The sequence below is a fragment of the Rhipicephalus sanguineus genome, chromosome 11 (assembly GCF_013339695.2).
Source record: "Rhipicephalus sanguineus isolate Rsan-2018 chromosome 11, BIME_Rsan_1.4, whole genome shotgun sequence".
Classification (NCBI taxonomy): domain Eukaryota; kingdom Metazoa; phylum Arthropoda; class Arachnida; order Ixodida; family Ixodidae; genus Rhipicephalus; species Rhipicephalus sanguineus.
Genome location: NC_051186.1, coordinates 23282715 through 23304835, shown reverse-complemented (window position 1 = coordinate 23304835; position 22121 = coordinate 23282715). Strand labels below are relative to the sequence as shown.

General features: G+C 47.0%; 1 protein-coding gene across 1 annotated transcript in view; it reads right to left on the bottom strand.

Annotated features, from left to right (window-relative positions):
- LOC119374356 (uncharacterized) overlaps nt 1-22121 on the bottom strand; it is a 43550-nt gene continuing 21429 nt past the window's right edge. Inside the window, exons 10-14 of the mRNA XM_049411078.1 lie at nt 11392-11643; nt 10748-10871; nt 9407-9563; nt 4489-4684; nt 1-2369 (exon numbers count right to left, since the gene is read on the bottom strand). Coding sequence (XP_049267035.1) covers nt 666-2369; nt 4489-4684; nt 9407-9563; nt 10748-10871; nt 11392-11643 — 2433 coding nt within the window. The 3' untranslated portion in view covers nt 1-665. The remainder of the gene's footprint in view (nt 2370-4488; nt 4685-9406; nt 9564-10747; nt 10872-11391; nt 11644-22121) is intronic.

Genomic DNA, 22121 nt, shown 5'->3' with positions numbered 1-22121 from the left:
CACTAGCTATAACACTTTACATAAAAGCAAACTAAAAGTGATAGTTTAAACTACACATTGGGCAAAACACAATGGCTCTCGAAAATATGATCCTTACTGTGTTTCAATAGCTGCACATAAGGAGATCACTTACCCTTCCATGCAGCACACATGAAGTGTAAACAACGATAACAAAAAAGAAATTAGGTAATGCCTACATTACCAGCAAGGCTCAATCGAGACTGCAAGTTTCGTTTCTTCTCAGCATTTCAATTGATATAGCCTGATTTAACAGTACCACTGTTCAAAGTCGTTTGAAAACAGAAAAAAAAAAGAAGCTGTGCATGCATAGATACTACTCAATGCAGTAGAGCAGCTTTGCCACATCAACGACACTGACATGCATGAGTGGAGCAAAATAATTCTGCTATGCAGAGCTTGATGAAATGGCCCCAAGGTCACGCAATGCAAGTGATCGTCTTGGTGCCACACTTCCTGCATAAGCAGGGCCACGAAGCTGTAGTAAGCTGAGCTGCCGAAAGTGTGTTGCGCCACCGACATCGTTCCGTGTGAAGTTCAAATCCCGGACACCAAAGGGGCATGCAATGAAAGCAGTGAAGCACCGACCGTACTTTCTTTGGTTCATGCTGCACTGGGCATCCAAGATAGGCACATGTGAATGGGGACTAGGAGTCGGATGCCATGTTTGCCTGAAACTTGTTAACAATATGCTTCACCCAGCCTTTCTGCCGGCACGTCACTGGTGCAGGGACGAAAGACGACACGCACAAACTGGGCTCCGTGGGTGCTTGCTGCTGGTCGACGGGAGTACAACCCTCAGGCAGTTTCTCGGCAACAGTTTGAAGCTTGTCGCTATCGGCTCTACGGTCCAGTTTCACTGCAATGTCACGTTCACTGCCACTGACCTCCTCCGGATCACTGTAGATTGCCGAATCACGGAACATGTCGTCGGCCAGGATGTCCTCAATGGCCTCAAAGTTTCTCTCGTAGTAGCTGTCTGCCGAGGAATCGCTGTTCTCGGAGTCCGTGTCATCGTCCAGCACAACATTGGCCGAGTGTGGAACGGACGACGGGGACTCTGGACTCCTCTTCACCTCCGGCTGCGGACTGTCGGTGCCGATGACACTTTGGTTTCTGTTCAGTATGGCTAGAATTGTCTGTGGAATGCAATAATCGGGCTCTAGCTGCCTAGCGATTCGGGCCGCAGCTGTGGAATTGCCCTGGACACTGTGCACGCTCGACAGCCGCGGAAGATGTCTCGTCTTGGAACTTATAACGCTCGCGCACGCTCTGCCGAACGTACCAATAACCTTAAGCTGCCGAGAATCGTTGCTGCGTACGCTGTCTCGACTCGAACCGTGGCTCAGGTGGCCTTCGTTATTGCGCACGGGGCCGTCATTCGGGTGAGGCGACCACAAGCCGCGCGTCAGCTTTGTACCCAGACCCAAGAGTGCACTACGCCAGGAGCCACCGTGCAAAGCATCCCGGCGGTATATGCGGTGCTCGGGGTGAACCACGGAGGATGTCAGATTCTCCACAGAGTTAAGTTCCTGACTGCTGAACTGGCCCTGAGGCATGTAGCCCGTAGGCCCGTCGATGAAGTCTGCTCGGGAGGGCTGGTCCGACGCTATCGTGAACGGGCGCTGCTCCGGGGCTTGCTGTCGGAGCCGCTCCATGCGAGCTCTGAGCTGGTGTGTTTTGGTGGAGCCCGTCTCGGAGCAAGGCGACGTGTCATGACGGAAACTGCGTGGAAGTGAGCCGCACCTCTTGCAGGCATTCGGAGGGAGGTGTTCCTCGAGACTGTTCAACCAGTCTTCCGGTACGCTGTTCTCCCTTCTGACTCGTCGAGGGTTCTGAACCTCGCTTCCCTCGAGGCAAACCGTCTCGGCAAGCACTGCCTCGCTAAAGGAGTGGCTCCTGTGAACTGGTTTGTCGGAAGGTTGAATCGAAGAATGCACACCGAGCCTTGCACGGACTGCGGTATAGTCGGCATCGGCAGGAGCGCAGGACGTACTGCCATAAGACTGCTGGCTTATGTGCCGACTAGCAAATTCGAAAGTGACATACTCGCCCGGGTATTCCTCAGTGCAATAGCTTGGCGAGCGTACGGACGGCCTGTAGCGGAGGAGTCTGCGTACGTCTACCATGCAGGCACCGTCTTCGTTTTCGGTGTCACTGGTGTCCACGCTAGTTCTGGGACACTGCTTACAGGGCAGCCACGGCTCCTCACTGGAACTTCTCGATTCGAGCCTTTCATCCATCCTTGCCTCTGGCTTGCCTGCATAACACGAGATGTCGAGCCTCGATGAGGTGGGCGAGCTTGGACCGAAATTCTGGCCGGTCGTCGTTGCCGTATCAGGTTGGTTATACTGGAGCGTAGAAGAAAGAAACAATGGTAACCAAAGCAAGTCAACCAACGGGAAGGATAAAAACGCAGGCAACAGGTCAAATGACCAGATCTCCTAATCAGCTTGTGCTCTTTTAACCATGATATGCAGCATGCACCTCCAGTTTAACCACATGCGCAAACTAATACAAATATACAAGTGCAAATCATGTGTTTCAACTTGGTTTCTCACTGAAGTTCTAGCAAGTGTGCTGGCACACACTAAAGACTAGAATGCAATAGTCTTCTTGTTGCATATAGCAGAGGGTACCAAAATTAAAAATACAGTGAACTCCCGTTAAGACGAATTCTCGCTTATACCAAACAACACGGGACCATTTCTTTGGTTTCCCATAGACTCAATGCAAAAAAAAATTCGCTTAAGACGAACCGCCCAACTGTACTCTTCTATTAAGACGAACTTTCGCAGTGATCGACAACACTAGCAATTCTGTGAAACGAACACTGCAGTCTTGGTGGGGCATTCAGGTGACCAAGAAAAAGCAAAAAAGATTAAAAAAGCGCTTCCTGCAGCAAAGACGCGAAGCAAATCGCGACGCAGAGGGCACGAGATAAACGAAGAAGACCAGTCAGGGGATAACGCCGGTATCCCCTCTCACCCCCAGCCTGTGGATGGGAGAGGTGAGGGCTTTATGAGCAAAGAAAGCAACAAAAAGAGTAGGGGATTTACAACTTGGACCCCCAAGCCACTGCGTCCTTTTGTGTTCCCCCACCCCCCGTTCTTCGGTTTCCCAGCTGGAGTACAAAGGAGAACAGAACACAAGAGCTTGGGGCCCCTCCGCCGTGATCAGAGGGGCAAATGCAAGGGGAGTGGGGGAAAAAAAAAGAAAGCGACAACAGGAACAAAAATGGTGTGCATTACAATCGAGTACGGCACCGAAACTACGATTGCAGCGCACTCCCGTCAGAGGGGAGGGGTCAGGTGCATTGTCATCGCCATCACACAATGGCGGCCGAGCACATGTATTTTGTGGTCAATTCGCGTAGGACCTGTGCGCGTTGTATCTGTTCCCAGTGAAGTGTGAATTGTGTGATGAGCCATTTTGATTATGGAAGCGCACGACAAAGGAAGGCTATTTTGCACAGGGAATATAGCTAGGTCGCATCTTTTTCGTGTGCACGAGGCTTGCGACCGTGAGTAGCGCGATGGGATATCTTCAGCTGCACATCGATCAGGAAAAGTTACTACGGGCCGAAAACGGGAAAAATATCCCGGGCATCGAAGAAAATCTTGCAGACTTTCTTAAGCAACTCGGCGTATAATGACTTTGTCAAGACAACAGCACGTAACCGAGGCGTATCCAGAAGTGATCTTAGAGCCAGCAAAACAGGCTCACAGAAGAAAAGGAACTGCCAGGACAATAAATTTTACATTCTTTGAAGGAAAATTGTGCTTGTCTCTTAATTTTTTTCTAATCGTCAACATAGGAGCTTGTTACAGTTTTATCATTAAAATGTGGTAGCAAATATCTTCATGAGCATTTTTATTTTTGAACACGCAAAATCGAGTGCTCGTAAGATTCGTGTAAATACTCTGCTTGAAGGCATAGTTTTTACCTAGATGAGCCAAATAAATGCTTTTTCTTGTTTTTTTGCCCCCATTGTAAGTCTACTCCATTCAGTGTTTTCAAGTAACATATTTGGATGCACTTGGCATGTTAGCATGTCTCTTTTTGAGGGTACTTCTGATAGGCCGAACTCCTGATAAGATGAACAGATGACCGCGGTCCCTTCGAGTTCGTCTTATTGGGAGTCTACTGTATACAGATCCAATGTGGTTCAATTTCATTCTGGCTCTGAGAAACAAAAATTAGTAACAGTTCACTTAACCATTTTAACTGCAGAGCCATTTGTAACAGAAGTGGTCCACTGTGGATCACCAGATACACATCCTAAACTTTATCTTGCTTTATGGCAGCATGTTGTACAGTGCTACCAGCCTACAACACTTTTTAATGTTACCACGGAATGACCTTACTATTGGACTCGCCTCACAAATCTGCCACCATAAGAATTCTTCAAATCTGTCGAGTATAAGCGGCGTTATTGCATGAGACAGCAACACATATCGGTATACACACCTCTGGACTGCCGTGAAACTCTGCAGGGTCCGGTGCACTGATTCTCTGGCATGAGACGGGCTGACAGGAACACGACTTGGTGAGGCGAGCCTGCAAGACAAGATTTATGCAGCAAACACGGCTTCGTTTTATTATGTCAAGGGCAATAGTGAAAGATGCTACGCGAGCATGTCGACTTAGGCGTGTTCCATACTTGCTGTGACATTTTAGTGAGACGACTGTTATATTGAGGTTCAGCTGACAGTTTTGCGGATGATGGCGTTATCAGCACTGGTGCCTCAACATCAATGTTGATGTCCATTTGGCCCTTTAGACCTGGCCGCCAAGCATGAAAAGCGCAGCAACAACGATCACAGTAGCAAGTATGTCGTGCCATGTGTTCCCTAACTGGGACAGTGATAAACGTTTAGCTAGGGCAGTGCACAGTTTAATTTATCTATGGCTAACCCAATCACTGTTTCAACTAACAAACTTTTCAGCACAAGTGGCATGGCTGGATTGTGCCGCTTGCTTCGAATTACAGTCAAATCCCGCTATAATGAATACCACTACAATGAAATTTTCGCCACAACGAATAATTTTCTATTCCCCGTCAGCCGCCCATAGAAAACAATGCGAAAAATATCTCGTCACAATGAATACTTTTTTCCGGGCATTTCCACTTGAACGAAGTTTTTGCGAGTGCCAGAACATAAGGAAAAGGGGCTTGCCGAGGATTGCTGCGAAATTTCTCTAGAAACTCGACCATTTCTCGTTGCCAGAGCCGTGCGGCCGCATCGCAGGACCCGTGTCTTCATCGGAGGCATGCTTTCTGCCCCCACACGCACATCCCGGTAAATTATTCGCCATTGAGATGCTCAGCGACAGATCGTCCATCCGCCATGATGCTGCCGGTGGGTTCGATGCGCGTTTGGGGCGCGGAAGAATCGTTCTTCAAGAACCCCCACCATGTTTTTGACATAGCACTCAAAACAAAACTACTGCTCGTCGTCACGAGCCATGCGATCGTGAACGACATCCACGGCGTTTTGAAGGCACACGCGCGGGCAGCGCGCACCTAGTCCAAGCGTAACTACATTCTGCCGCAACCGTTGCGAACACAAATGCGGTCGTGTCGACGCGATCATGGGTGACCACGAAAGTATTAATATCTGGGGTTTAACATCCCAAAACCACGATATGATTATGAGAGACGCCGTAGTGGAGGGCTCCGGAAATTTTGACCACCTGGGGTTCTTTAACGTGCGCCTTAATCTAAGTACACGGGCCTCAAACGTTTTCGCCTCCATCAAAAATGCAGCCGCTGTGGCCGGGATTCGATCCCGCGACCTTCGGGTCAGCAGTCGAACGCCATAACCACTAGACCACCGTGGCGGGGCGACCACGAAAGTACACGCACATCCTACGTACGCGCACCGACTCAAAGCAATGCTGCGGTCAAAACCGCGGTAGACGCGATCACAGATAGCAACGACGCAGTTCTGAAGGCACGCGCAGGCACACGCACGGCCAGCGTGCACAGATTGGAAACGGAACTATCGTTTGCCGCAACCGCTGCACAGAAAACCGCGGTCGCTATCATCGCGATAATCAATAGCGAATACGCTGAAGTACGCATCTAACACACCGGAAGACAGATTAAAGGCAATAAAATCGTAAAACGGCACGAAGCATTTCAGCTTTCCTTTCTCTCGCTTATGACTGTGGTAGTGCGCAGCTTCGGCACTTCGTTTTCAGTTAGCCTCTAGCCAACTTTGGCATGCTCCTTCGTGGCGCTCGGCACGCTTCGAGGGTAGCCTGCATATAGCATTTGCTCGTGTATAACCCACGTGTATAACTCGCGTATTGACGCAAAGCCGCCATCCTTGCATTACCGTGAAGCCAACTTGCGCACCGAATTTCGCGTATATCCCGCACCCCGAGTTTGGCGCTAAATTTTTTGTATAGTTTGTGCGTGTCATACGCGAGAAAATACATTCACTCGGTGTGCGGCCAAGTATGTGTCCGAGTCAGCGAGAGTTAAATGCAAAGGACAATGCTTGCTGGGACCAAAGGACGAGTCATGATCATCAGATCTTCCGAACTTTTGTGGTCTATAGATGAAATCTCGCTGCAATGAAATTCCGCGACAACAAACTTTTTCGCGCGTCCCGTCAATTTCGTTGTAGCAGGATTTGACTGTATCAAAGGATTTGAATCATTGAGGGGTGGACTAACGAGCTTTTACTGTATTTAATTAATTGGCCCTGCGAGATCAGTAGTTAGTTGACAAACCAGATAGACAATCATATCAACGTGCAGTCATAGGTTGGTAATCTCACTCATGAGTTGACTCACTCGGACTCACTCACACTCAGATCAGGCCGTGAGTCTGAGTCTGAGTGAGTCCGGCTGAGGAATGTGCTAGTGAGTTTGAGTCTGAGTGAGATCGGTTGAGAAAAGGTTTAGTGAGTCTGAGTCCTAGTGAGTCTGATAGAGGAAAATTTTGGTGAGTCTGAGCCCGAGTGAGCCCTCAGAGCAAAATATATTTCTTGAGTGAGTCTGAGTGAGCTCCAATTTTTTCGCAGACCTATGCGTGCAGTGCTTCATGGCGAAAGAACGTAGGCATGATGCAGACACGGACACAGGAGAAAGATCTCATCTCTTGTGTCCCTTCTTTAATCATGAATCCGCACCAACTAGCTCAACTTTCTGTCATTCCGAATGCCGTGCTTATCCTTTACAAGTTCACACTCACACATGCCATTAGTACTAACGCTTCCATATAGAGCTCTATAAGCCATCTTCACTTACATTAACCTTCGATACTGAGCCCCACGGTGCCCAGCATTGCTTAGCAAACTAAGTGATGTAAGAAAATGCAAAAAAAAAGGGGGAGGGGGGGACCTCGCAACAGAATTGGTGAAGAGGTGAGAGGTGCTCCCAAGATGCACCAGCCCTGGCAAATGCGGTTGGTCTCACCTTTCTTGAACCTGCAAGAAGACAAGACACCGGTATCATGGTGAGTCATGGAAGGTCCAAGACACAATGTCACAGGACACATGTTCCAGCACAATTTGTCAAAACAGCAAGTGCTGCAAAACAAGGACTCATATCAATATCATGGATATAAGCTTCTCTGCAGAGTTGTCCCATAAAGCAGACCAGTTACCGTATATTGCCGATTATAAGTTGACGTTTTTTTTCATTAAATGACCTTCCAAAGTTCGTGGGTTGACCTACAATCGGAGTCGACCGATACGCGGAATCGTAAAGTCGATGTATCTGTGGGGTCCGACGAAAGGTCGTCGTCTTCGGATTTCCTGCTATTCGACGCATCGATAACATCAGCCGCAGAGGCAGCGGAGTCGCGGCAACAGCTATCTCCCAATGCACGCGCGCTGCTTCCGGAGCAGGACATCTTTGCGATCTGCCACGACGGTCGCGAAAATATAGCGAAACCACGCGAGGCGAAACTACGGAGCACGTTTAAAAATCACCGCTGATGGCATTAATGCGAACTGCTTGGGAAACACGGTCTCGAAAGCAGCATTTCGAACCTTTGATAGAGGGCAAACAATGTTCTATGAATAAAGAGGAATTTATCTTGCGATGCGTCCTGCAGTTTTGTTTTCATGCAATAGAAACGATTCGTTGACAAACCATCGGCGTTCCACAGAAAAGCTGGCAGCGCCGTGTGGGCTGGCAACACTTCGCGGGGAACTAAACCACATGACCAGTCACATGCACCCACAAGCGTCTTTGCGTCTTTTTGCACTCACGCCTGTTCGCCATTTCTGCATTTTGCTTCGCTTGCGAGCAGTGGTGTGCGCGATTTGCGACGCTGCCAAACGGACGCCAAGATGCCACCGCTACGCCGGCAACAGTACAGCGCTGCTTTCAAGAGGCAAGCGATCCTCTACGCAAAGTCGGAAAGCAACGTGAAGCAGGGCGCAAGTTTGATGTGTCGGAAAAGTGCCTGAGGGAATGGAGAAAACAAAGGACCAAGATCTTCACGTGCGCTGCTACACGCCGTTCCTTTTGCGGACCGAAATCTGGACGATACCCTACCGTTGAGGAGGCGGTTCGAGATTGGGTTCACGACCACAGCCACCCCTTCCGACGGCGAGCAGCAGCAGTGGCTCACACGATGGCAATGACCGCGACTGCGTCCTTCTCTCAAGCAACGACGAGTCGTAAGCAATGTTTCACGGGCAAATAAATGTTTCTTTGCATCGCTCCCTCTTCTGAAAAACTTATTGGTGAGCTATGGCCACAGCATGAGGCTGTGTTCGGAGTCAACTTTTTTTTTTCCCCTAGAAGGGGTTGCAATTTGGGGGATCGACTTATAATCGGAGTCGACTTATAATCGGCAATATACGGTACTTGCTGATCCAGCAACATAACATAGCCCCTGGGAACACACTGAACAAGTTGGTAATGAATGTGTACAGCTATAAGGTGGGGTAAGTGGTGGTCATTCATCTTACAAGGTGCACCAAGTAAACGCCCGACATCGTGTGTCCCTTATTTTTCGTTCTGTGCAGTGTCTCTGTTTACTTAGTGCACCTTTTAAAATGGTGACAAATTATCATTATTTGGCTGACACACCAGCAAGATTAAAGTCATCGTTGCTTTTTGCCAGATAAAATGTGCCCCAGGCTGAAAAGAAGGAGCCGAATAAAAATGGTATTCGCCTGACTTTGCTTAGTGTACCCAGAGCTTTGAAACTATTGTTTGGCTCAAAAAGTGGAATTCACAGTTTGTTTTTTCATCCATGGGTGACACAACAGTCGTCAGTGCTTGTCACCTTTCTAAGCAGCTTCAAATAACTCGTTGCCTCGCTTGTAGTGCTGCTGCCGGCATTATTTCCCATTTGTTCTTTTTTTTTTTTTTTTTGCCCACTGGAACTGCCATGCTGCCGTACTGCAGAAGACACTAGAGTTGAGAAAACCTCGACCCATTCTCACCTCGTGACAACTGCAGGGCCCTCTGCAGGCTGCTCTCGGACTTGCGCCGGTCGTACCTCCGTCTCTTCAAGTACTCTGGTGCACCGAGCGTCTTCTTCACCGGTCCCCTCTCGCACATCAGGCCTCCTGCAAGGCAAGCCAGTCAGGGCTGCTGCTGCTGCAACCGTTCCATAGTGATTCTGTGGTGCAGCCTGCTTAGAGCTCTCCCTTTCCTGTAGGCCAAGCAATGCTTATGACTCCTTTACAACGCTTATATTTCCTTCATATTTGCCAGGGGCACATGCTGTTCAGAGGTCTTCAACCATGTGCGTTTCAGAATTTTTCATCGGCCCCACATACCGAAATCCGAACATGCCACTGGCTGAAATCGCAGAGGTCCGTTGGTTGTAATGCCACATGTACACGGGAAAATGAGCCACTAATACTAAACAGCAGTTTTGTGCGTTGCATTGCACAAGCCTGCATAATGCCACATTGATGAAGCACGCAGTCTGTTTATAAGGAGGCACTCCTCAGAACCCCCCCCTCTTTTTTTTTTTTTTAAGTATTAAAGTAAGGTGAATGAAAATTGTACCACATACAGAGCATGATTTTCTCATTTCAACTCGCGTTTTTATTTTTGGGATAGCTCAGTGCTTTCATGTCCTAAATGCCATGCATAAGTGAAAAACAGTGGTGCAGCTGTTGAAGATAGCAGTTAGCATGATAGTAGAGTGGTGCAAAATATTTTTTCTTGTCCCTGACACTCCAAGTGCCGATAAGCAAAGTAATTTCATCCCCTTGGCAGGCAGCACTTTGAGAGAATTTTATATCTGGTGCATGGCCTTCAGTGGCTGGTGCCACGGCATTTTGAAAATTGTCATCCTTAAACATAGTCTGATTGCATTAAAACCCAGATAAGTGAATTCTAAACATTCAAGAAAACTTATTTAGCCTCACTCCTAAAGCACGTGCAAGCAGGCCTATCTTTTGCCGCCATTAAATGTCCTGGGACTGTCTAACAAGTCACACCATTTTCCATTCTTTTCTATTGCTGCCAGACTTCTTTCAGTGCCATGGTCACACCCACATTTGATGGAAGTGGGAAACGAAATGGAACACTTCTGACATACAAGCCTCAGCGGTATCAAGCATAGGTATCTAAAATATAATTATTACAAAGATTAAAAAATAGTTACGCTAATTTTTCTGTACAATTTAACAATAGAGACTGCACACACTAAAGAAACTTGATTACTTTACTGCCACTACGTAGTTGATGAATGTGCCATGAAACCTTCAAAAGGATTAAAAGCAGCCAACACACGTACTGTCATTCTGGCCAAGCTCCAACACCAGCTGCTTGGCATGGCTTGGTATGACAGCACTGAAGCTCTCAATGATGGCTCGTTTCAGCTGCAGGCACCACTCACGCTTCTGCTCCAAACTGCGAGCCTGCGCATGTACAAGCAATCCACAAAACAATGATCTGCAAATCTGACTACGTATGCTCTAGAGGATTTCAAAGGAAGGCAAATTACAATTTATGCCACAGAGCCAAGTCTAAAACATCAATGTTATCCGCAGCAGCAACTTAGTAATCGAGAAATTAAGGTCACGATTTGTGCCACCAGTGGGACAAGCTAGTACGTTATCCTGACGACATACTAGGCCCTCAGTACAATTAATCCCTATTATACTAAAACCACCCACGATAAAGAAGGGCACTGCAGAGCATTGCAATATGGTATAAGATACTAGCTGCACACTTGTGTTTGATTCATGGAAAAAAAGAACTTGTTGGCACTACCCTTGAGAACTACGCAAGTAATTAAAAAGTTCCATTTTCGACAGTCTTTGCTTCGCTGGTGCAGTCACATCTCAGAGGTAGTTTCATTATCATGCACTGCTGGGGTGTGTCCCGTTGCTGTCCAACCAGCAAGTCCTGAATCCTGGGATAGGAGGACGCCCCCACCTGGAAGGAGTACTGGTAGTCGGGGCTGTTGAAGGGCACCACCTGGAAGCAGAGGGGCTCCCCCTGTATGCTCTCGATCAGCATCAGATTGGAGCACACCACGTGCGTCTTGTAGTGCAGGATACCCTGCTCACGCTGCTTGGCCACCAGCAGCAGCTTGTCAAAGAGGAACAGGTGCCGCAGGGCCTTGGCACCCAGCATGCGGAAGCAGCCCTCCGCCACCAGCTCTCCAAAGGTGGTCAGGTCTTCACCCTGCACACAGAATTTTCCTCTGTGCCCCGCTTCAAAAGATACCACCACAGCAAAGTCCATCGAGTGCCTAATTACACTTTGACCATGTTTCCAGAAAAGATGCGAGAGCTACCGTTGCCAATTCTGGAATTAGGAAAATGTTGATGACCAAACAAAATGCGTGCACCCTCAGCAATCAAATGGGCACATGCCACCCACAATAAAAGTGCAAGCAGCAACCATGACGCAGCCTATGTCTGTAGCACCAACAGTGACTACGTCCACCACATAAGCTACGTAAAGGAAACCTTAGTTGAAAGAATTACCCACGTGACGCTCTAAACAAGGCCTACAATTAGGCATGTAAATCACATAGAAAATCAGCACTGCTTAGAAGAGCCCCTAAAGCACAGCCCAAACAGCTACTAGCATATAAAAACAAACTACTCAAATGCGCTCCCAGACATAATGCTCTCCGCAAATATTATCCAGTGTTAGCAGGCAATGAGCGCCTTACAAAAGTGTTTTCCGAAGTACCACAGTACCCCCGCAGTGTATCCCCGCAGTAGGAATTTTAAGGACGTTAGTGCATGCAAAAGTAAACCCACATAACTCCCTGTTCTTATCCAAGATCGACGACATGCAAACACCTTCAAGGTGACGTTACCATTAAAAGCGCCGAAAGAGATTATGTGCATCACATAAAATTTAGTTTCACCTGCACTATTTCAAACATTATCTACATGATCAAATGTTCGTATTGTCACAAACAATATACACAGACGAAACGGGACAGCCTGTTAATATAACACGGGTCGCGCGGACATGGCACAGGAGTTACCGAACGCAGTGGCACGGCATTTTAATGTACCAGGTCGCAACTTTAAGATCTCAAACTTTACATAATTCAGTCAAGCTTTCAGTCCCAGAGAGACAGAAAATATGGAGAGTCATATCTTATTTAGAAGCAGTTTAATACACTCCAGCCAAGAGGTATAAACATTGTTTCAAAGGGTCCATCCGATATGGCACACACACAACGAAAACCAGCGACAATTAAGCCTTTCTTCTAGGAACTTCTAACCGCTCTTATGACTGTAAAATTATCATTGCCAGGTGGTGCTCACTTTTGACAACCATAATTGAGCGACACAAATGCGCCCCCTCACTTTCTTTCTTTCAGACTGTTTCCTCTTCCACTCACCCAATCAGGCATGCTGGCCCCTCCTCCACCCCCATTTCCACAGTTGCCCTTTCCTCCTTTGTCTGGCATGGAGGAGAGGGTAGAAAGCATATACATCTCATTGATACGATCCTGCACAATATGTGTTTCAGCCTAATACGTTTTTCTTTTTAATCTCGGCCAACATCCCTAGGAAATCATGCCTTTTCATGCATTTAATACCATCACATTTTTGCCCGAAATTGGATAATACGACCATGAAAGTTGATCTTGACCGATATGTCTAGAAATACTACGTTTATTCTTGGGTATACTAACACAAACCGCGCCCCAACAAGCCCCGACCTGCACGTTACACAGCCACTAAGGCCACAGCAGCGTCGGTCTTGCGGTGAAAAGAACCCCGCCAGGCGCGGCCACTGCGTCCAACGATTCTTCTACAGCTTTTTTATTTATTTTTTTTACTTTTCAGAAGAATTTCCTCCTAGACATTGAAAAGATGAAAAATTAACCAGCTACTTCAATGTTAATCATTAGTGAGTTGCTGATGGAGTATCCATATTGTTAATGTGATTTTTGCAAAATACGTTTTATTTTCCGGTTCCCGTGAAAAACGTATCAACGAGGCTCCACTGTGCATACACGATGCAATGGTAGGCAGTTGCAGCCTTGAATAGGACAAGACCGCTTGTTGAAACACTGGCTTCAGCAAAACCCTGTGTCGAAGAATTTTTTATCTCTTCCCGCTTCCCCTGCTTTTTCAAGAGGGTTCCAAGGTTGTTATGGTGCAAATCAAGTGTGGAAAGCTGCACAAGTGGTGTCTCCGCAGCTGGCTCTGCCCTTCAGTTCAATGCCCTGTTTGACAGCATCAGCCGTTCCATCAGCATGCATATTACCAAAGAAAGAATTGTGCATCAATTGAGAAGTACACCTGAGCAGCATTTGATACATCAAGTGCAGAGGTGACCAGGAGTTCAATCTACACGTAGTACAGTTGAACCTGGATGTAACGAAATTGATGAATGCCGGCAATATTTCATTATATACAGGTTTTCGTTACATGCAGTTTCACGTGAAAATCGGCAAGTATCATGCAAAACAAAACCAAAACAAGACGGACATCACTTCAGAAGACCTCGCCTCTCACATTTATTCAGAAGAAGAAAACTGCGTGATTTTGGCTTGTGTTTTCTTCATATATGATGACATCAAGCGGTGCTCCAAGGAAGTTAATTCATGAAATGCAGCTTCATCATCCTGCGCGCAGGCGGCACGATGCAAGATGTCCAATGCGTCCATCACTTCCTTCGCAGTAGGCGCAGCAAACAGTGGATCTTTCTCTGATGCACCTTCGTCGTGACCGCGATCTTGCACCATTTCAACAAGCGCCGCATCTGACATTTCCTCAGTACATACGGCGCCGTTGTCAGCAAAGAAAAATACGCTAAGTTCAACGTCGTCGGGCACTCCCCCGTTCACACATAGCGCATCCCACAATTTGGTTACATCCGCTCGATTCGCAGGCTCCTCTCTGTCATCGCAGATTCCAGCTTCAGCGATCTTTATTTGGGCACTGGCGATGCAACTTGAAACCGTCTGAGCTGCAGCTTCTTGCCACGACACAGCAATCATCTCGACCTCTTGATAGATGTTGATCTTCGTTTGCCGTTCAAAACGGATGTTCGGAAGAATCTTTTCTATCACACGATGGCGGTAACAGCACTCGAAGCTGTAGATTGTTCCCTTGTCCAGTGGCTGTATCAGGGATGTGCAATTGGGAGGAAAATATATCAGCTCTATGTCTGAGAGCTGAAGGCCGTCAACGTGGTGCGCAGAGCATATGTCAAGGAGCAAACAGATTTGGTGGCCTTGTCGCTTGATGTCTTCTTTGAAGTCTTTCAACCAATTGGAAAAGATTGCCCGCAACATCCACGACTTTGAATTGGCCACATACTTTACAGGAATTCGCTTCGTTCCTTTGAAGCATCTGGGCCGGGCGCTTTTCCCAATAGTCAATGGGAACCATTCGCCATCACTGTTGGCACAAAGCAAAACTGTCACGAGGAGTTTGCTTTGCTTGCCTTCGTGGCAGTCTTCTCCTCTAAGCACCTGCGTGCGATTAGGCAGCATCTGATAAAACAGCCATTTCATCAGCGTTATAAAACGTCAGCTGCCTCATAGCGGCTCAAAACACCAGGCAGCTCCTCGGCCACCCACGATGCACAAGCACCGCTATCGGCAGAAGCCGACTCACTGCTAATGATCTTCCCGACGACTCCGTTTCGGCTCTTAAATCCTTGCAGCCAGCCATTGCTAGCTTTGAAGTTGTCGTGGCCCCGGATGCAAGCAAAATCCTTCGCTTTTTGTTGTAGGATGGCGCTGTTTATGGGCACGTTTTGAGCATGTGTGTCCAAAATCTACATAAGCACGGCTTTGTCCACATTGGCATACGTTGACAACTTCATCCTTTTTTTCTTCAAGCTTGTGCCCGACTCTACTGCACTGCGGATGCTGTCTTTCGCACTCAAGAGTGCCCACAGGGTGCTGGCAGGAATGTTGAATCACGCAGCGACATCCTTCTTCTTCTCGCCAGCGGCGTCCACAGTGACGATCGACAGCCTGTCCTCGAAAGACAAAACTTTATGCTTTCTCGCCAAACTCATTTTCGAAGCGAACAATTGCTGTGAGAAATTCGGAATACACACTGCTGATGTTCACACTCCCGTTGATTCTTCGCAGCAGCGGCAGTAGTGCTCCTCGCGCACTGGCTTATGCATTCCTCTTGCTTGTACAGATTTTGGAACATCTGCTGGATAACCCGCACATGCCGTCCAGCAGGCTCTCTTGTCAAGCCAAGCAAGGTCTTCACTGAAGGCCACCAGATAGTGCTGGCTTGTCCCAGCATCGCTACTTAAAGGGAGCCTTCATCTACCATCGACCATTCTTGGCAGCAGCGGCAGCGGCAGTAGTGCTCACGCATTCCTTTTGCTTGTACAGGTTGGTTTCCACAGCTTCTGTCGTTTTATTTATCCTATTTCTGCCGCTGCTGCCACGAACTGTTTTTAGCTACCTGTACCCGTGTTTTGTATGTACAGTGCCTTGTGTAGTTTAGTTAAGATGCCCACCTGTGCCGAACTTGCTAAGAGAATTGATGAACTGGAGTCGAAGCTTTTCAACGAATCTGATCATATGACCGATCACATCGTTGACATCTTCTTTTCCGTAAAAACGTCGTCATGACCTCGAACTAAACACTCCCAACTGTGAATCAGTTTTTATCGAATTTGATTCACATGTCTTCAACATTGACAAGAACTTATTGGTCGGCTGTATTTACCGCTCGCCTTCCTCATCTGTTTCAGAGTTCTGTAATGCTCTTGATCATACCATGGAAAGAATATCACATGCTAAGTGCAACATAATAATAGTATTGGGAGATATCAACATTAACATCTTGGATACTACTTCACCTAATTCTGCTAATTGTTCTAGTACATTTCATAGCTATGGGTATGAATGTTTGATTACTCTCCCTACACGCTGTCCTACCAATAATGATGACACCTTGATTGATCATGCATTATCAAACTTATTTGACCAACCGGACGCTGTAATTGTCAATACTGACATTACTGATCATTACCCTATTGTTCTACGCTTCCAAAATCAATCAGCTTTAAGGAACGCTACTTATTACACATTCACACTTTACAAACAAATGCTCATGGATAACCTATCTGAAACTGACTGGTCGGAAGTTTTGTCATGCAATGATCCCCAAAAAGCTTTCTCACAGTTTTAGGAGCTTGCTCGCCAGGTTCTTAAGCTGGGGCAAAGTCCCGCGCCGTAAGCATAACCTTAGTTCCAGAGGCGACCGCTACAGGCGCAGCTTGCGCGAAAGAGAAGTCATCTTCCTTTTGTTCTTCGAGCGCCTTGATGATGACATTAACGCAGGCAAAACCACATATAGCATAGCCAACTGTAGCATGCGGCGCTCGCTCCACTCCGGCAGTGTGCTTTGATACTAGCAAACTGGTGACCTCTTCCTGCAGGAGGGCTACCTCTTTTTCATACCAGTGATAGCGTTAGCAATCGCCAAAACCAATGTCACTTACATACTTAGCGATTCAGAAACAGCCATTCTTAACTTTGCCCGTGGTTGCGTCCATCCTCCCGCATGGCAAATATTGAAGGTGTGTTCCGTAAATTCCGATAGGTTTATTGAACTCGTGTGGGTGCCGGGGCTCACTCTGGCAATCCCGGAAATGAGGGCGCCGATAACATAGCTTGAGGACTTCTTATCAGGGCAAATGGCGACCCCAGCCGGGATTTCTCGAGAGAGCAGGCACACATGTTCTCTGAACTCACCCAACAAGCACGCCTTCCCCGTCGCCTCTACCCCCCTCCCCACCCCCACCTTTCCCACTCGCACCAAATCATTTGAAGGCGATTCCAGACCCGAACTCTATGCACCCCTCAAGTCCTATCCCACTTCCGCCCCATTTCTCCGGAGTGCACTCTCAGTGGAGAGTCGCCCGCCACCTTAGACCACATTCTCTTTGGCTGCCCTGCCGATCCTCCCCCGCAGGGGCAGCAGTACACGGGAGGCCCTCCTTGCGTTGCAGGATCTGGATGTACAGCTTGGCTGTGTGAACCGGGGTGCCCTGCGTGGTCTGGACACATAGGCGCAATGTGATGGCCGTGTGGTGGTCCAGGGCCCGTAAGGGGCCCAAACTCACTGGCCCAATAAAGTGTTTCCTTCCTTCCTTCGATAATAATAACATGAACGAAGAAGACAAGGCGGTGGAGCGGAGGGCTCGCAAGGCAGCAGCAGCGCAGGCTCGCCGCCAAGACCCTGCGGTAAGAGCTCGCGAGGCCGCAGAGAGACGTCAGCGCCGTGCGGACCCCTAGATACAAGCGCGCGAAGCCAAAGCAGCACGGAAGCGGAGGCAAGAGAACCTCGAAGAAGTACGGGCGCGGGATACAGCAACCAAGCGCCGGAAGCGGTTGCTACCTGAAGTTGGTGGCGCCGACACGTGCTTCAAGCGCGATTTCCTCGACCACACGTTCGGCCACAGCTGCAAGGTCTGCGACCGCTTGTGGTTCGACGACAACCTGACCACAATCGCTACTATAACAACGTGTGACGTCTTTATATGACAGTATAGGAATTGGACGGAGCATTCACGGTTTACCCGATTATGTCCGAGCCAGCTCCTCAATCATCATTCACTTTTTAGCTATGCTTTCACCGTATTTCGACTCCCATACTCACAAACAAAAATGCAGAAAAAAGATAGCATCACCGCAAAACCCTTGGCTTACAGATGGCCTTCTGACAGCTATGCGGTCTCGAGAAAAATTGTATAAAAAAACAAAAAAAACCTTTAAATATTAAATTACTTGCCCGTTATAAGAAATTTTCTAATTTGCTTTCCGCTCTGCTGAGGAGTGCGAAGAGAAATTATAACGAAGTAAAGATTGCTCAATGTGGTAATAACGCTAAGAAGAAATGGGAAATTGTTAACTCGTATCTTAACTACAGCAACCAGTATGCTATATCGAGAATTTTTCATAACAACATCATATACAGCAATCCGCTAGATATTGCTAATGCCTTTCGTGATGCCTTCTTTAATAATGCCTCTGGGTCCGCTTCATGTTGTAAAATGTCTTTAGACCGCCTACCTCACTCATTTTTCCTTTTTCCGACTAGTAATGATGAAGTAAGTTCGATAATTAAGGCCCTTAAAGCCACGAGTGCTCGCCTCGATAACATTAAAGCTCACCACATTAAAATGATTGCAGAGTATATTGCTCACGTTCTTTCATCTATCATCAACCTGGTTTTTAAATCGGGTGTTTTCCCTCGTGAACTCGGAACGCGCTCACGTCACACCTGTTTTCAAAAAAGGTGATCGTACACTGTTACAGAATCATAGACCCATTTGTGTTCTCCCGTTTTTAAATAAAATTATCAAAAAAATAATCGAGAAGCGGATCACAAAATATTTAAATCAATTTAATATTCTTTCCCCCTATCAGTTCGGCTTTCGCTCTGGCTTTTCAACAAATCTAGCTCTTATAACACTTACCGATTACCTTAAAAAGGCGATTGATCAAGGTGAATTTGCAGCATCCGTATTCATAGACCTGTCTAAGGCCTTCGACACTATTAATCACCATTCTTTTCGCAAAACTCGAAGCTATTGGTATAACAGGTCCACCTTTGCTCCTCATCCGCAGTTATTTACAGGATAGAAAACAAATCGTTGATATATCTGGATCTTATTCTAAGGAAGCAACTACTAACATAGGTCTATATTAGGTCCTCTTCTCTTCTTAATTTATATTAATGACTTGCCGACTAGCCTCTCCTCATCTAATTGTATTCTATATGCTGACGACACGACGATATTTAATTATAACTACTCCATATCTACGCTAACACGTAAGCTAAATGAAGATCTTTTGAAAATCTGCACGTGGTGTGAACATACCATGCTGCAAATTAACCGTAATAAGACCAATTTCGTCATTTTTACTTCGCATTAGCATTCGTTCGATCCTTCTCAATCCATTTCTACCATCAATCACATCATCTCTACAGTTGATCACTGTACATTTTTAGGGATGGAACTTGATCGCCACCTTAAATTTCATCTTCCCGTGTCTAATGTAAAAAAACAAATGGCTTATGGTATACGCGCTCTTATCAAAACTCGATTTCATTTCTCCTTTTCTACTCTCATACCGCTTTATTATGCTTTCATTCATTCACATATTAACTACAACACTGAATCATGGGGTAACACGTACAACAGTCAACTGACATTATTACAAGCCATTCAAAACCGAGCTATTCATCTAATAACGTTTTCATCACGTGTTAACACCAGTCATTTACTGCATTCTCATAATATTTTAAGTGTGTCCAATCTTAATAAATATAACCTCGCCATTCTTGTTTATAAGGAACTACAAAATAATATTCCTGTATCCATAATACCAAGGACATCCCTCGTTAATACTAATAATACTAGATTTGCAAGCAACAATAACTTTATTTTACCCATCGCTCGCACCAACTACGGCAAGCAGACTTTACATTTTTCAGCGCTTGCTTTTTGGAATTCATAGGTTTCGATGCGAACTCAAGCACTTTCTGTTAGATTCGTCTAACTCTGGTTCTTCACTGCTCTAGGTGTTTCTTTTGTAGTTTTTTTTTTTCTGTTTTCTTATCTTCCCGCACTTTTGTATCCTTTTTCGAGACTTCATGTTATTTGCTTATTGCATTTCTGTTTTTGTTGTTCTTTGTTTTATTATCTTGAAAACTGCATTACTGCTTATTCATTTTGAAAACATCTCCCACCCTGTCCTCCTTACTCTCACTGACCAGGCCACACTGACTAGGCCTGTATTTTGTTCAATGCATTGGTAACTCTGGTTTCGGGTTAGTTTTTTTCTTGCATAAGATTAGCTTTTGTCGGTATTAAACCTACGTATTGCCATTTTGCTTGTATTATTTACCATTTTATCATGCACAGGAGGTCCCATTTCAGTTTCTAACTATTGGACCTCCTCCTGTACTGTCAAACACGGATATATCGAACTCGAAGGGGATCGCAAATTAGTTCGATATACGAATAATTCGATATAAAAAAATACAGGCCTCGAGACCTTACCAGTGGCGGACGATCACCTACAATCGGCGCATTCAAGAATGACAACTAATTCCACACACACGATGCAACAGAATTTTTCATTTGCGTGAAAAAAAATCGCTTATCTTGGCCTGCTTTTTCGTCTTCGAAATGAAGTTGAAGACGCTGGCCTTGATAAGATCGAGGCTGTCCGGGTGCGACAGCCCAGTTCACTCCACATGTTGCCACAAAAACGGCGAATCGAGCCAAATGCTGCCGCCTTGAAGGACTTGATGATGCCCTGGTCGAGCAGTTGCAGCTTCGCTGTCGTGTTGGCCAGCAGGAACTTCAGCTCGATGTTTTGAGCTCGCAGGGGAGCACGCACGCAAAAGAGGAATGCGGTGGTATGCGACAACTCACGGAAGTGAACTCCACCAACAAAGCGCTCGCGATCAGTCGCGATGGCGGCGATGGCTAACCCGGGCTACCTGCGAGGCCAGCAGCGATGTACGAAAGGCGCGAGCTGTGGTTGGCTGATCAAAACTCACAAAACAGCAACAAAAAAAAGAAAGAAAAGGCAAAAGGAGGAGACCGCCAGCTCCTTCGTTCCTGCTCTCCGAGCCGACTGTAACGCGAAGAGCGTAGGAGAGAGGTAAAAAAAAGAAAAAAAGCCGTTCCGCAAGTTGGAGAACACGCCCAGCAGGAGTACAGTCCGAGCCCTCTCGCCCTCACATTTTTCGAGCGTTTTGGGTGTCGCCTGAGGCGCAGTGCCGCGAAGGTTGCGGTGCTCAGCGAGTGCCGAAGCGCGCCTTCCAGCTTGCGCGGCGTTCGATATATACGATGGCGGGTAAAAATACCGTTCGATATCGACGTGCGAATTTTTATACTTTTACAAAGGATTTTCAAGGGGATAATTTACGAGTTCGATATAGCCGAAAATTCGATATATGTGGGACCGATATATCCGTGTTTGACTGTATATACTAATGATGCACTCATCCCTTTGTTTGACCCGAAATAAATGATTCCGATTCTGAAAGGGGTCATGAAGCACCCCTTGGGCTTGTTGAAGAAACACATCCTGTGGAAAGCTGACACGGCTATGAACTGCTCAGCCAAATATTGCAGTCATATGCGCCGCATAAAGGCTACAAGCAGAGCGCGAAGTTGCTGTTTTCTCAGGCACCCTCTTTTCAAACAGAGGCCGGTTCTCACTCTCATCGGTGGGCAGGGCGCCTGCCAGCTGACGTCGTGTATCTGTTTCTCCGCATCACAAATGACATAAGGTCCTCACTGGCCAATAGCCGACATAAATCGAGCGGCGTTCAGATCAGATGTGCTTCTTGCCACGGGGTGCCGCCACTTGCCAGCGCCACACTCCTCGGTCTGCTAACTTTACACGGTCGCGCACGCGAATCACAGCGAGAGAGCGATCGCATTTCATGACGTGTGCTGACGTAACTTCTTTCCCCCGTGCCATCCCTCCCTGTGTAGCTTCCAGTGCACTCGTCGGGACAAGAAAACAGAGAAAGCGCTGAAAGCGTGCGCCAAACGCCCGGACTCTACTCGTTCTTGACGGATTCGAGAAATTTTTGTGCCAATCGATTCGGGAGGCAGTAAACTCCGATAATGAGGTCATTAGATCATTACTCTGAAAAGTGGTTCATGACCCC